General features: G+C 47.2%; 1 protein-coding gene across 3 annotated transcripts in view; it reads right to left on the bottom strand.

Annotated features, from left to right (window-relative positions):
- Positions 1 to 13,585, bottom strand: part of MTA1 (metastasis associated 1) — an 82,638-nt gene extending 69,053 nt beyond the window's left edge. For all 3 annotated transcript variants that reach the window (XM_082054092.1, XM_082054093.1, XM_082054094.1), the window contains exon 1: positions 13,343 to 13,585. In XM_082054092.1, the coding sequence (XP_081910218.1) occupies positions 13,343 to 13,370 (28 nt within the window). In that variant the 5' untranslated portion in view covers positions 13,371 to 13,585. The remainder of the gene's footprint in view (positions 1 to 13,342) is intronic.
- Positions 13,586 to 16,466: the final 2,881 nt, after the last annotated feature.

Raw genomic sequence — 16,466 nt, 5'->3', positions numbered from 1 at the left:
CCCATGCCCAATCTACAAAGTTGCTGCCCTGAATTAAAGATGAGCATCAAGAGATGCATAAACTTATGATGGCCTGCTTGCTTTATGACTTATCTTTCAGGAATTATATGCCTCCTCAACTCTGAATTTGCAACTCAATTTTTGGCCAGTTTCTTTCAGTAAGCTCCAGTTTTTTTAACTATTCAGAAGCTTGGTCTTGAAACTGTCAATCATTTTACATTTTGGATAATATAATCCCTCCTGATTTACGTTCTTGTGAAAGAGGAGGCTGGAGAGGCCAACACTGCTTTCAGCCTACAACTCAAGCAATCTCAGTGTGGAGGAGCCCAGGTCCTATTGCCTTCTGGCTGCTCAAAAAACAGCACTCACAGGAGCTGTCACCTGATGAAATGTTTACTTACAGAACAGATAAGAGTTTCAACAGAGAAAGCCTTACCAGCACAATATTTTCATTACCAGAAATGAACAACTAAAACAGTTGTTTCTGTTGGTAACAGGATTATGAGGTCCAATACACCTAGAAGTATACTTGAACCAGGTATTTACAATTTGTATCTTTTACAGACCAACAAAGGTTTTAAAGGTACACTGTCAGTACTAGCTCAATTCATGGCTACCACACACTTGCTGCACTATGGGCAACACTACTATTACTGCTCAGCTCCTTTAAAAAGGAGTGGGAATGTAGCAACAACCCAAGCACACAAGCGTCTCAAACACCTATAACTAATAAGTGAGGGAACTGGCAAGAGCAAGCACCACATCCTGCAGAAATCTCCACTCCACACAGTTAACTGCAAACCATCACTAAATTTAGTAAGGATAGGTTGAGGTACCCCAGTTAAATCAAACTAAGTTTGCTCTTCTGAGCAAAGTGACCAAGTCAAAAGGCTTATGAGGATAGAGATCAAAACAAATAACCCTTGACTGAAGTCTTTAACCAAGATACATGTCTCAAAAGGGACCATGCATGTGAGAAGTATCCACTGCTAACACAACATGCCCCCAGGATTAGCTGCCTGGTCTCAATAAAAAGGCTTAGCCACAACAAAACAGGGAAAAATTACATAAGGAACAAGTTTTCACTGCTAAAGCAGAAAGCCTGGTTTTCACCAACGGATCAAGATTAACACACTACTGCACCACTTCCTTAAGCCCAAAGCCTGCAGTAAACTTCCTAGATATAAATTAGCAACGACAGCTCAACTCGGTGCATGCACGTCCACCCAGAACAGTGACTGCCCTGTCTCTAAACACGCGGCGGAAACAGTCCCAAGTCGGGTAAAACCAGACAAGGCTTCCTTCAGCAAGGAAGGCTGCCACCCTCCAGGGCTACCGGTCACAGGACCCAATAGGCTCTGGCAGTCGGTCAAATGTTTTAGGTCACCATCAGGTCTACAGACATCGCAAACTCTGTTCAACGAGGGTGGGATGGCTCCATGCAGAAGCAAAGCGATGCACAGCCAAATTCTCCTGATGTGCTTGCAGCTTCTCAGACTGCAGCCAGAAAACACTGTTAAAGGAACTGTTGCAGCCCTACCCTTCCCTTTACGGTTTCCTACTTGAGGCTGGCAGTTCCAGCAGGACTCCTCTGCTGGTTCCCATGGCTTCCCAGGTTCAGGAGATGCTGAGAGTGTTACATGCCTGCACAGAGTGTTACATTAGCACACTCCCTCCAAAGTAACAGTTATGTCTAGTTAATTAAGTGCTGAAATTATATGTATAGAAAATCTTGATTTACAGTGCTGCTTTGTAATTATGCCACATGTTTGTTTCTCCTACGAGACCAATGGGAAGTTGCCTTTACCCTCCTGGAGGTTGTGCAGTGTACCAGGGTGTCTGTACAACCCTGAGCCTATGGGGATGTACTGGGAAGACATCATCCTAGATAATGAAAAGCAAATACATCGTTGTAACACCCATGTGCCAAGCACTTTAGTGGTGAGCAAGCATATAGCCCCTCCAGATTCTATCAGCTCATATAACACACTGTAAAACATCTAAAAGAATGAATTTACATATGTGTGTATACCAGGATATACAGTACATTCAGCTCAACTTCCCCTTTCCACTCCTTCTCCAAGAAAAACAACATTGCCTGAAAGAACCCTGGAGCTGTAAAGTGAAGTTCATTTACGTGCCAGGAAAGGACAATTCAGTTCCATTCAATAAACTAAAGTCTCTATAATGACAATCAAATTCCAAGCGTGCATCTACACACATATGCATGTAGAAGCACTGCTCAAGATTGCTTTGTACTAAAGGAAGTTCAGCCTCACGTATTCAAAACGCATGGCAGAAGTCCATGTGCTCAGATTCATACCAGCTTCTACTCTTATTTTCAATGATAAAACACAGAACAAGATGCCGTTCCAGCCCCCCAGCAGTGAGATGGAAAAATAAAAATGTGGCGAATTCATAAATACGCAAGTGAGAAAACCGTGTACTTTTTGTCAAGTCTCCATGAAACAGACACCTGCTTGGAAATGGATAGAAGCTTATTTTATCATGCTTCAATATCACACTGTCACACTTAAATTCAGAGTCAGTACGCTTGTAATAAAAATTACTTGACTTTCTGGAGTTTGTTAATTCATCTCTTTTTCTAGTGGCTAAACTCTTATTTCTGAAGATGGGTTGCCCTGAAGAATGTGATCAAAGCCATGAACGTAAAGCAGTACAGGAACACCTCCCCACCTTACAAAATCCCAAACTGTAAAATGCATAAGAAACAAGGATTATCTAAACTTTCACATGGTAAACAAAATGTTCACATTACATTTTCTTCCAAATGTGCAGAATTTGTACCTAGAAAGGGATAGCCAAAATAACTTGTCTGTTTTGAGATGAAACCTACATATCAGTTTTTCTGACTTGCCTCCAAAAATTCAGGTTCAATATTCTCCAAACTGTAAACCTAAATTAGAAGCAATTCATGGCAAGGCCTGTATAATAGGACTACAGATTATGCACAGACCTATAAGAGAAAGCTGATACAAACTTATCAGTGCAACCTCTTCTCATGTAGGAAGAGATACTACAAAACACCCCCTCAAACACATAAACAGAACACCTCTGAAGGACCTGTAATGGTTACAAACAAAAACTCAAATATCTACCGCACAGAACTCTACTCAAGCTAAGACATATTCTCAACCTTTTTGGAGGAAGAAAAAAAAAAAAATCTAAGTTAATGATATGCAACTTGCTTGGACAAACTGACAGTTGCTTGATCCAGTTTAAACTCTGAAACATTAAGGGACTTGGAACTTCCCAAAGGCCTTCTGTTCTTTGTTTTCTATCATGTCAAAGTGAGGAAGAAAAATTCCTGTTCAGCTACCTCATATATTTTTTTTGCCTAATTCTTAGTGAAACAAGATTTATGCAACTCCATTATCTATGCATTAGTTCTTCCCTATTAACTCCTGAACCCTTCGATTTAAAACATTTCACAGAGGGACAGAAGTCTCAAAGATAATTAAGTTCTGATCATTGTTCCCCATCTTAAAAACATAGATACTAAAACTACAAGTGAAAGTGAGAAAGGTAAGATATGCGATATGAAGCAAAATGAAATGGTTCCCATTTCAGAAACAATTAATAGACTTGGTTTTAAAGCAAATCACTGGAGATTCCACAGCAACAATCCAGAGACCCAAGATCTGAGCTCTGGATGAGGCACAGTTCATACATATACTACCTTTCCCTGTAAAAGTGCAAAATTACAAAGGAGTGGGAGAAAAAGAAGGGGAAGAACCACCTCCCAGAAGAAAGAACATAAATTGTAGACAAAGTCAAGGTCCTTATTTCTGTTCCTTACAGCACTGTTTGCTGTTTTCAGTTGCAGAAAACCCATGGAAAAAAACAAAGGACAGCAATCTGCTGGTACTTGTGAGAAAGAGGTTATGGGTGTCAGCTGTACTTCATGGGTCACCCTTCTTAGATAAGAGCTATGCCATGGGGAGGTAACTGCTACAAGGGATATCACCTTAAAGGTAAGGCAAGGAGACTGTGTACAAACAAGACTTGAAAAGCGAATTTGTGAAAATCCTGGAAATAAAACTAAGCTTCCAAAGTACTACCCTGAGGATACAGAAGCAATTCTGCTGCTAGAAATCAATTATATGGCAGTACAAGGAAACCTATTTCAATTAATCCACTCCCAATATCCCAGCTATAACTGAGGCACGTTTGCATGTGGCACTGACCCTTTTAGGCTCACTAAGTCAACTCCCTCCAGCTTCCTGCAGGACAAGCAGACACTGAATATTTCTGGAGAGGCACATTTTTATTCTTTGCTTTACATGGCATATCTAAGCATGATTTGAAGTCCTCTGGACACAAAGTCAGCTCTGTATTACTTCTTCTGCCACTTCAGATCCCAGGGATGTAGCTATACAAATATTTTCTGCAGTAGCAAAGCTGTGATCCTACGTCATTTCAGCTGCGCCAGTACAACTCTTTTCTTTGTGAGGCAATACCATGAACCAGCTCATGGAAATAGTCCAGGCTTCAAAATAAGAAAAACCTTTCCCAAAAGTGGGTTGTAGGGGAAGACGAGGATGACCTAATTTACAGTAGAGCCAGCAAAACACTTAAGCAGATGGAGAAACTAGTGAGAATACCTTAAATCATGGAGGGAGGCACTGGAGTATCCTCAAACTGCACCCTAAATCTTGTGCTCTAGCAGCCAAGAGAACACCCTATTCCATTGCAATTCTCATTGCTAAGGACAGATAAGAAAAACATAATTTTCCAAAAGATACGTAGTCAACACAGAAGATGACAAGAAATTAGCTTCGTGTTCAAGTATCTCAAGAGCTGCAAAATAAAAACCTCTGAAGTACTCAGACACCACAGTTGGTATCACCCTCAAGAAAGAAACAAAACAACAACAAAGTTGTGGGTTTTTGTTTGGGTTGGTTTGTGTGTTTAAGAGCGATGTTTGACTTCGGTTAGTCAACATGATTTAACTGCTTAGGCCATGGTATGACAGTATATTAAGTCCAGGAGTAGGGGTTTCAGTGCCAGATCAAAAACATCATGGCTTCACAATGTAAAACACGGATGAAGTATAAACTCCTGCCATAGTTCTGCAGATGTTTCTTCAAACAAGAGTGCCAGTGAGCTGATTCATCCCCCGCCCCCTCATACCACCCCCTCAAGTTGTTACAGCTTCTCCTTGGGTGGGAGGAGGCAGGCACGCACATGGTAAACCTGATTAGGAACTCACCCGGGTTAAAAACCATCTCCCAACCAAACCAATTCCCTGATCTGCTTCAATGCCCAGCCAAGGAACCAAACTGAGGGCAGTGACAAGTGTCTGCGAGCAGGCGCTGCTTAAATCGACAACCGCTACCAACGGAAACATCCACAGAAACAGTCGCACTTGGTTGATTCAAATTTGCTCAGATGTTGACAATTTAACTCTGTAAGGACAAGCTCTGTGCTAAATCGGGAATCATCTGCTCACACCACACTAACTTTGTGCTCAGTCAAGTATCGTCTGTCCTCCTACATCTTGCATAAAAGCACAGAGCCCACAAATTAAGCGGAGCATATCGTGCAGTTTAACAGAAACATTACCATGGGCCACATCTGACACAGATCACAATTGGTGATCTGGAAACGCACAGACCCAGAGCTGTGAAATCCCAGGCGCCAGAAAGATTAAGCAGCTTGTGAGCAACACACGTGGAAAAGACTAGAGTAGCCTAATTTTTTTTCTTTCCCTTACAAACTCATTTTAAAGCTACCAACTAACTTCTTTGCTTTACTTCATTGATCAATGTCAAGTGAAAATTATCTCAGGAACACGCTTCCTTCCTAAAGAGGATCCCGTCAGAGAGCTGGAAAGGAGAACCTGTACATGCTTCCTTCTAGACTGGGCTCCACAGCCTGAAAGCTTCCTGGGTACTTCATGGGTTTGTCCCCTGGAGGTGATTCCATCTGCATCCTCACTTCCTTCAGCAAGCAGAAACTGAGCTTTAGTTAGGAGTGATACACCACAAACAAACAGATGTTTAATTCCGCACAAGAACATGAAGAAAACCTCATTCTTCCAGACTTAAGCTTTCCCTTACAGCTTAAGGGGATAAGAAGTTGAAGAAGTCTTCATGTTTCTCATGCTCACATCCTACAGGCAAGGGAGATATACCAGGGAACAAGTCCCCTCACTGGCAGTAAACAGATCACCCGAGATATGGATCAGAAGCTTTGCTTGAGGGGTTTCTTCTGTTTAGTCAGGCCTCGGTCATCCAACCACCAGAGAGCTTATAAGTAAACACAAACATTTATCATGGAGGCCAAGCTGAAATATCAAGGGTTTTTTTGTGAAGTAAATGAGTAAATCAGAAGAAGTACACAGGCCATTCTCTTTACAGTCTGAATTCTTTGCAAACAGTGGTTTCAATGTGTCTTGAGGCATCAAATCATGTTCAGTCCACTAAGAATCTCCCCAAAAGAAATGCAAGAGCAGCAGGAGGGAGAAGACGTGGCATTCTCCCAAACTTCCAAAAAGAAAACTTTCTTCCTTAAATTCATCTTAGGCTTTACTGTATATTTAAAGTAAATTGGTGAAATGCATGAAAAGATAAAGATTGTCAGAAATACTTAAAGCATAAATTATGTTATGTTTGAACATCGAGCACCAACTCTGAGAACTTCACAACATATTAACCTCCAGAAACAACTGTATCACATATCCTCCTGGACAACATGAGAAACTTGCCATCTGCAATGGCGAATAAATTAAATTATTCATCTAAACACAAGGGTTCAACCCCCTTTGAACTGTGCATAACAAAGTTCCTTTTAAGACAAGGTTGTGTCTTTTTTAATGTGAAAAATTCCTTGACATCTTTCCCTACTGAAATACTTTCTTACGCATTAAATAATTACAGCAGAAACTCATTAGTTCTTGTTAACAACAGACAGCCCAACAGACCAAATTTGGTTTTACAAGTAAAGAGGAGAGAAGGAATCATACCAGACTTTAAAAAACACTTTGAAGCAGGGCCTCTTTGTATATTAGATCTGCGGCAGTGAGCTCTGAGATACTAAAGACCTAGAGCTGTAATATCTTACAAGAGCAGCCTTCCCAACAGTTCCAGTCATCTAAACCTCAGGGGAAACTCAGGCAAAGCAAGCAGCCAAAGCGCTTGGTCAGTTACCTGTTTGGGGATTTAAAAACCAATCATCTTGCAAAGCAATAAGAGACAGTGTAAAAACTCGTTACTTAGTGGCAGAAATAACACTGACTTAACAGATTACTTGTTGCCAGAAGATGTGCAGAACTACAAGGAGGTTCGAGGTCCTTTCCAGTTCCTAACATTCTGTGATTCTGTGTGTGACCTCCGACAGTTCATAACCCCACTTTCAAGTGACCACAAACTGCTCAGGAGTTTATAAACCGAAGTAAAAACAATAAGAGCAACCACCATATTCTCATCTTGTCCTATTGTGGAGAGATTAAGTACTCTTTATTTATTTAAAGTTCGGATGTTTAAACTACAAAAGTTGCTTGAAAAACAACAACTAGATGCAAGTGAAAGGAAAATATGTTACGTTCACCCCAAACCTCACTAGTTAAACAGAGGGAAATGTTTAAAGAGTGTAGAAGTCCCTTTTCCACAATTTCTTATCAAGTGCTGTGATCCACCATTGCACTGACCTGGCCAAAGAGGCAGCAGGTGAGCACCACTCTGCCAGGGACAAGGACGGGGGGGAAAGCCAAATTTCCCCCTTTGGCCGAGGCAAGCTTAGCACTTCTGCTCCATTTTGTGAGCTGCAGATGGCTTTAGAGCTATTACAAACCCACCGAGGGTGCATCAGCACAATTGTTCCATGTCCAGCCCCCAAACACACCCGAGCTGGCCCAAAACACACTCCCCACCTCACAATGTTTCTCAGTTAAAGGCTAATGACTGCTGAAGAAGCCTGATACAGGGAAGAGAAGAAGGAAAGGAAGACTGTAAAACACAAGAAGATAAACTCTTGCATAACTAGGAACAACGAAAAGAGGAAGAAACCCACCGCCTGGCTGTTGCTGAAAGGTGATAAGCTAGAAGCTGTCCTACATTTATTAGGTCCAATGACTGCAGAAACTTATTAGTAAGTTGCAAGAATAAACTCTTATATTTGTTATCTTTACTGGTTATTTAATACTTCTCTCCACTAAACACACTCCCAGCTCAAGTTACGTTCAAGTGCTCCACCTCAGCTAAAAGGAAAAACAAACCAACAAGCAAACAACCCAAACAAACTACAGTAACTCCTCCTGCAACCCAAAATACATACACACTGATAACAAAAGAAGGGGACAGAAAAATGTTGTCTGTAGCTAAATTATCTGAATTACATGCTCCAGATGCAGACTCAACATGTTTCTGTGCAAGCTTCCTTCACAGCTCTGTACCTTGGTTCTGTACCAGGAGAAGCACAAAGGATGATTATTGACATCACTGTGATGTCAAGAGGACCCAGGCACCCATCTGGTCGCGGCTCACAGGCAACAGTGCAGATGTCAGGAGCTGTACAATGCCAGGAGAGTTGGGATGCCAAAGTGGGGTATGTAACGGGATGGGGCGCAGGTCAAACCACAGTCCCCAGGCATGCATTAATAACACCCTTTAATAACAGAGATGATGTCATGCTGCCATTCTTAAAAACTTTGGGGATGGCTATGCTGAAATGAGAAGTATGACTGCAGCACAGACAGGCACACCAATACCAGCTCTGATCTAGAGAGCACCACCAAGTAAACACCACCAAGTAAATTGTGGATCTTCAGTATCCAGCACACTGGCATAAAGCCACTGAGAATCTTGGGTGTCTGTGCCAGGCACTGTGGGCTCACAATTCCACTTACTTTTAATGTGTTAGATGCAGCTAGAACATATGTCCCTGACTGACCCATGATTGTATCTCCCAATGCGATTTAAGCACACCTTAAATGTACCACAAACTCAAAAGCAGTGATAATTTTGTAGCTGAGTATGCTTCCAAACAAGAGGGTAAGTCTTAAAAGTTGAGAACGTATAAAAGGCTTTTCGTCTAAAGCATAAACTGACATTTGTCTCAGTAAAAGTGTTGGCTTGGGTAGTTCTTTCCCCATCCTTCCTCTCTTTTCTTTCCCCATCCCCTTGTTCCCAGCCCTCCTACTGATCCCATTCAGCTGTTCACACAGGCCCACAGTGAACCAGATCGGGTAGCTGATGTAGATTAAAAATAATCCAGGAAAAAAACAATGAGTGAGGAGGTAGAAAATGAGTGAGAGAAGGTAGAAAAATTTAAGTTCCTCAAATCAGTGCCAGATGGAAATGCAAAAATCATTGTTTCACTGCATCAAGAGAATGCCACGGGGGCATAAACCTGCAGTGGGGCTCAATTACCGCCACTAAAGAAATACTTGTACTACGGTTGAACTCTCATGGAGAAGGTGGAGACAGAATAGCTTTTGGAAAGTCTCTCGATACCGAGATGACCTGTTCTCTTCCTGGCAGCTGACACAGCACTCTCCTGAAAGTGGAGCCTGGCACCAGCTAGAACAATGAACATCTCTCTCCCACATGCATTTTTTCATCAGAGGCCCCAAATTCCAGCTCAGAGGTCCCAAGCTTCTCAGATCTGGTGTTTGTCCAACATTCCCATACGGTCTGCAATCGTGCAGACTACCAGTCGGCTCCATGAAGCGGGAGGCCAGCCCACCACGCCGCCTTTCAAGCAAAAGCAGCCCACTCTCATGCTGCCATTTCTTTCATGCGTCTATGGCAGCTGTTAAGAAAATCCTCACTTCTGCTACACTGGAAGCAGGCGATTGCAGGATTTCTGTCTGGACAACAAGCAAGATCCCATATTTCATTTTGGAATTTGATACTCTAGCATCTTCTCCACGCACCTAAAAAGTTTCACATCCCCTGTGAACCGTGCTAGCTTATGAGAGTTCCATTTGCGTTGGCAACCAACCACCCTCCACCAGAAATGTACCAGTAGAAACTTGGCAGGAACTAGGAGAACCAGTTGGTTTCTCTAAGTCATCATCTTACTGAGTCTTACAACCATCACGTGCAGCTCCTAGCCCCCTCAGTAAGCTCATTCTGCCACACAACACTGGGCCACTTTTGGCCCCCACAGCGCAGGCTGCACAGCTCCTCTATTGTATGTCAGCGTGAAAAGAGAAGAAGATACTTGGTGTCCTCTGGAAGAGCTGTCAACCACATGTTTAAAATCAGCCTTTATCAGCAAAATGCAATCTACCATCCTTTCTGTGTCAACATATACTTCTAGAAGCGTTATTGATCAGTAGCGAACAAGCTGCTTTTGGTAGCTGTTAGGTCTGGAGCTCATACAACACAATTTAGTAACCACAAGAATAATAACAGATTATCTGCTGAAATGTTTGTCTTCTAGTGGGAAGTGTACTAAACAACTATGCACAAATCCCATTCAGGATTTAATCCTGCCCTGGAGTTCACACTCAGCTTCAGTGCACAAAACCATTAATGGGAGCTACCAGCACCAGAGATCAGAAACGATTCAATGAGACAAACTCCTCTGGCTCAGACTGAACAGAGCGCTCATACAGAAACAGCTGCACCCATCCATATGTTGATCTTGGTAATACGTCAAATCAAGACTTCATCCATATGTACCATAATGGAGCACTGTAACCTTGGCTATCAGCCAACTGCCTCATCCTCTGCCCAGAAAGGTTACAGAGCAAATCCTGGACACCATTTCCAAGCACAGGGAGGACAAGGACACGACTGAGACCCGCCAAAATGGATATACCAAAGGCAAATCACACTTGACTAACCTGACTCCCCTCTGGGATGAAAGGACTGGCTCTGTGGCTGAGGGGAAAGAAGGGCTGTTGTACACCTTGACTTCATGTCAAAGGCCATTCTAGCCTCCCACCATATGCTTCGAAGTGCTGAGGTGTGGCCTGGTTACCCGGACAATAAAGAGGGAGGAACCTGGTTGGAACATCAGGCTCAAAGGACAGTGACCAGCAGCAACAATCTTCAGCTGGCTGCTGGATACTAATGGCATCTCTCAAGGACCAACATTAGGGCCAGCCCTGCTTAAGAAGTTTTTTAATGATCTGGATAGGGACCAGAGTACACTCTCTAAAAGTTTGGGGATTTGGTAAAAGCATGCCATGCTGGAGGGCAAGGCTGCTTTGCAGAGGGGCTTCAACAAGCTAGAAAATGGGTTGACAAGAACCTCAGGGAATCCAACTACAGCTAGAGCAAAGCCCCACACCTGGGGCTGGATAACTCCACGCAGTGGTACAGGCAGTTGGAAAACCATCTCTGTCAGAAAGCAGCTGGTAAAACAACAAATTGCCCCAGAGTCAGCAGCGCACCCTTGCAGCAAGGGCAGCCAGCATCGCTGTGCTAGCAGAGCCTGCTCCTCTGCTAAGGACTTGTGAGAGCCAGAGGGGTGGTGACATACAGGAGCAAGCCCAGCACAGGCCACTGAGCTGGTCAAGTGCTGGAGCATCAGACATGCAAAGAAAGGCAGAGAGATCAGGTCAGGTCAGCCCAGGAACATGTTACTGCTGTCTACAACTACTGAATGGGACATGCCAAACAGACAGGGCCAGGCTCTTCTCTAAGATGCCCAAGGATAAGACAAGGGACACCAGCTGGAACATGAGGAAATCAAGCAGGAACACAAAGAAATAAATATTTGCCATCAGCATGGTCAAACACTGAACAGGGCCCAAAGTAAGGGTGGCATCGCCATCCTTGGGAGACACTCAGAACATGACTGGACACAGTCCTGAGCACCCTGCTCTAGCGGGACAGCTTCTAGCCGCAGGTCTCCTAGAGATCTCCACAGGTCCCTTCCCACCACCTGTGGGGGTGCACGATACAGATTTTGTCATACAAAATACTAGAGATTACATTCCACGCAAGACTGGCGTCTACAACATTAAATGCCAAACAATTTCCAAGAAACAATTCCCTTCACAAGTCACACAGGGAACAGAGTTGTAAATATCCACAACTCATCTTAAACTCCATCTTTCTACTCTCAGCATCTCCAAACAGATGCAACGCTACACATGCACCATCAGTTTGTAGCAACCCAAGAAACGAAGCTGGGACAGCCAAGAAGCACACCTCATTCCTCTAAAAACAAAGTGCAACCAGAAAAGAAACATCAATGTGACAAAAGAAGTGATATTTTTCATGGCACAAAGTAAGGGTAGGCCAGAAAACTGGAAAGAACAAAAAGTAGTTGTTGATGGAGAGCAGCCAGACAGGATGGCTTGGCCACCTTTGCTGTATTTTTTCCCTTGTTTACTTTACTCCAGTTTTACAGAACTCCACAAGCAATGAGGTATTCTGAGAAGGAGAAGACACCACAAAAACATTTTTCCACACATCCTACAGTCTTAGAGAGAAGGAAGCTCCGCAGAACAGCTTTTATTAAGGAAAATGGCCGAGCACAAATTCATGCCAGATCACCCTTGGTTTATACTCCATAAAACACAATCCCAAACCCTGTTGCCTCTCCTTTCTCTTCACGTGAGTCAAAACAAAGGACAATCAGACAAGAGTGCAACCCTCAACAGAAGACTAATGGGAAAGCACACAACAAAACAGCAAGAGTGGAAGGGGAGGCCAAGATCTGCGGGATGTGCCTCAGATGAGCTTTCCCCCCCCCCCCCCCAGACTACCAGCAGCCTCTGCCCATCTTTGTGCTCCTTATCTCAGCAACTCCTCCCTGTTTCCCACCCCTACAACCTCGCATGACCCCCATCTGAGCAGCCACCCGCCATTCACTCCCCCCAGGCCCCACGCCGGGGCCCATCCCGGTGCTGCTTCCCCGCGGCCCCTGGGCTTTGCCGTGCCCCGGCCCCGCTCACCCACCACCCCCTGCCCGGATCTGCCCCGTCACCCGCACCCTCCAGCCCCACATACCCCCATAAGCCTCTTCTCCCCCTCGTACCCAAGCCGGGCTGCACCCCCGCCCGGCCCGGCCCCACAGCCCTCACAAGAGCTCCCGCCACAGCCCTTCACCCCGTTTAACCCCACGCCCAGCCGCCCGTCGCCCCACAGCTCCCCAGGCCCCCGCCCCGCTCCGGCCACCCCTCCAGAGCCCCCCGGACCCCGCACCCCTCCAGCCTCCCTCCCTCCCGGGCTGCCCCTCGGCCCTCAACCCGCCTCAGGCGCGGCCTGAACCCCGGCCCCGCCGTCCCGCTGGGCCGCCGCCCCGCCCCGGGCCTGCCCCGCCGCCCCGGCCCGCCGGGGCCCCGAGGCGCCGCTCGCACGCGGGAGGGAGCGAGGGGAGGGCGGCGCGGCGGGGCCGGGGCCCCGGGGGCCCTTACCTCCGACCCGGTACATGTTGGCGGCCATGCCCGGGACGGGGCCGGGTGCGGGCCGCTCCCGCCGCCGCCTCCAGGTGCCGGATCCGCTGGAAAATGGAGGCTAGAGCGGCCGGGCGGGGGAGGGGAGCGGGGGAATTAAAGGGGCCGCGCCGGCTGCCGCCCGGCCGACTGGGAGGGAGGGAGCGAGCGAGGCGGAGGGCGGGGCGGCAGCGGGCCGGGGGCGGTGGCGGGCCCGGGCGGAGAGGGGCCCGGCGGCGGCGGGAGGGAGGGGAAGGAGCCGGCCCCGCCGCCCAGCCCGCAGCGTGGGGGCGGCGCTCGGCGGCCTGTGCCCGGCGGCCTGTGCCCGGCGGGAGGGAGCGGGCCCGGCGGCAGCAGCGGCGCTGCTCGCAGACAGCGCCTGTCCCCGCACGGCTCGGCCGGCGCCACACGGGCTCAGCGCTCCCACACCCGCCGGTCCTGGCGTGGGCAGCGCTCCGCAGACACACACATCTGCCCGGCACACGGGCTGGGGCAGCACCTGCGCTTTACTCGTCTTCCCGGGCACACCGCTGTCCTCACACACACATCTGCCTGGGCACACCACTCTGCTCACACACATTTGCCTGTGTACACCACTGTCCTCACACACACATCTGCCTGGACTTGGGCACAGCCTTCCTCATACACACAGCCGTGCACATGCACTCCTCTGCCTATACTCACAGCACTTTTCTAACACACACCTGCCTGTGCACTAGTCCTGCTTACATACACCCACCAATACACACAGCCCCGCACGCAGACACACCTGTACTCACACACAGCACGTGTATTCACAGCCCTTGTTTCACACACATCTGCCTGTACAGCAGCTCTCACACACACACCGCCCATATTCATAGAATAGAATCATTGAATCGTTTCGGTTGGAAGAAACCCTCAGGATCATCGAGTCCAACCATACCCAGCTCTAGCACTAAACTATGTCCCTAAGAACCTCATCTGAACACCTTTTAAACGCCTTCAGGGTTGGTGACCACCACTTCCCCAGGCAGCCTGTTCCAATGCCTGACAACCCTTTCTGGGAGGAATCTTTTCCCTAACATCCAACCTCCCCTGGCACAACTTGAAGCCATTTCCTCGTCCTATCACTTGCTACTCCACGCTACAACCTCCTTTCAGGTAGCTGTAGACAGCAATAAGGTCTCCCCTCAGCCTCCTTTTCTCCAGGCTGAACAGCCCCAGCTCCCAGTTCACACACAGCCTCTGTATACAGACAGCGCCTGTCCTCACGCACACCTGCAGCCCACTCATACCATGCAACATTCCTGCTCACGCTTGTACCTATCTCTGGACACTGCCTGGTCTCCCTGACACCTCTCCATCCCTTCACACACAGCTGCTCACACACCCCTGCCTCTCCTACAGAGTCTCTCTGGGGTCCCTGCAATGGCGAGGGGCTGCCTGGCCTGGCCCCTCCATCTGTGTTCCCTGCTTCCCCGGAAAGACACGGCCAGGTATCTCCTCAGGTATCAGCCCTAAAGGTAAAGTGCAGATGACCGCTTTACCTTTCCTTGACCTGCTAACCTGGGGGGGTGTCACCATCCCTTCTTCGCCCATGCACAGCTCCTCTCCAGACATCTACTTCTGCAGCAGTTACAGTGTTGTTGAACAGTTGCCAGCTCCAGGTTGCTCTGCAAACCTTGCACATTGCCATTTCCTCTCCTGTGGGGAGTGACAGGCTGACACCAAAAAGTACCCCAAGAAACCATTAGTCTTTGGCACATAACACCTTCACAGCAGGTCCCACAGCAAGGGCTGATGAAGTACAGCAGAGCAGGTGACCAGCCATCCCCCCCAGGACTGCTTTGCATGTGCATGGCCAAGGCCGGATGGTGAACCCCTAAGAGCTACACCTCCAGGTACAGTCAGACGTGGGGTTCCACTGGCCTCTTGGGCACAGCAAGACATCCACACTCACTTCTTGACTCCAGCACAGAGCTGGAGCATCACCTGCTGTTATCTGAGCTGGGTGTCAACCCAGGAACCCTCCTGACAGTCAGACAGGTCACAACAGCCAAAAAATATCTGTCATTAAACTCTGCTGGAGTAAGTGGTTGACAACACAAATGATCATACCCCTTAGCAGGGCTGGGCACTGCCTGTGCTCTCAACCCTGGTTGTTAATCAGGTCCTGAAACAGCTACGCAAGACTGCCCAAAACCTTGACATCTGCCAAAATACAGCTACTGGAAAAAGAACAGGGCTTTTGTTAAAATTCAGTTTCCACGTTAGAAAAAAACCTGAATCTCGGACAGCCCTTGGATCCCAGTAGGGCACAGGCCTCTGCTTTCGTGTTTCTATGTATGCAAGGAACACAGCTGAGCGAGGAAAGCACTTCTGGGGTGAAAAATCAGTCAGCCAGAAAAGTTCAGTGTGCCTGGGCTGGGGGACAGCACCGCGGTATTTCCTCCTTTTGGAGCCGTTTGGGACACCACAGGACAAAAGGGCTGGCTCTCCCCAGGCTGCTTCTGCAACCATTCTGCAGGCCAGAAAGTAATTCGGTAGGATGCAGAAAAATTACCCAGAACAAATATTTACAAATCACATCATGGGGCAGTCAGTAGATACACATGAAGCGGGCAGTCACATGGCATTGACTACTCTTCCAGACACTAAATTGTGTTTTAAATGATAGCAACAAAACCATGTCGGAACATCCCTGTTGTTCCTTTTCCTGGTTAAGCAACAAGCTGTGGTCACTGCCGGGGCACCGGGAGGGAGATAGCAAGGGCTGCTGCAGCCTAAGGAGGAGTGGGCTCTTACAACACCCCATCTCCTACCACCAAACCCCACTCCCATGGGTGCCACCAACCTTCCAGAAGGCTTTTGGTGCATCACAACAAGGCTTGTATTTGGTGCCTCTGACATGGCAGCAAGGCTGCACCTCTGCTGAGAAAGGCCAAGACCTACAGAAGGAGGACATCAGTGCTTTGAGAGTCCAGTCTGAGGTTGCCTTGCAGAAATTGGCTTGTCCCAGCATGCATGGGCAAGGGAAGCTCTCTGGGCCCATTGCATGTGACCTGGCACACCCCAGCCCATCCTTGCTCCACCCAGCTCTGTTTTCCTTCTCCTCCCTTCCAGA

The sequence above is a fragment of the Streptopelia decaocto genome (genome assembly GCF_964273445.1).
Source record: "Streptopelia decaocto genome assembly, chromosome: 5".
In the NCBI taxonomy this organism is placed as follows: Eukaryota; Metazoa; Chordata; class Aves; order Columbiformes; family Columbidae; genus Streptopelia; species Streptopelia decaocto.
The sequence above is the reverse complement of the archived record's forward strand: the minus strand, read 5'-3'. Positions and strand labels throughout refer to the sequence as shown.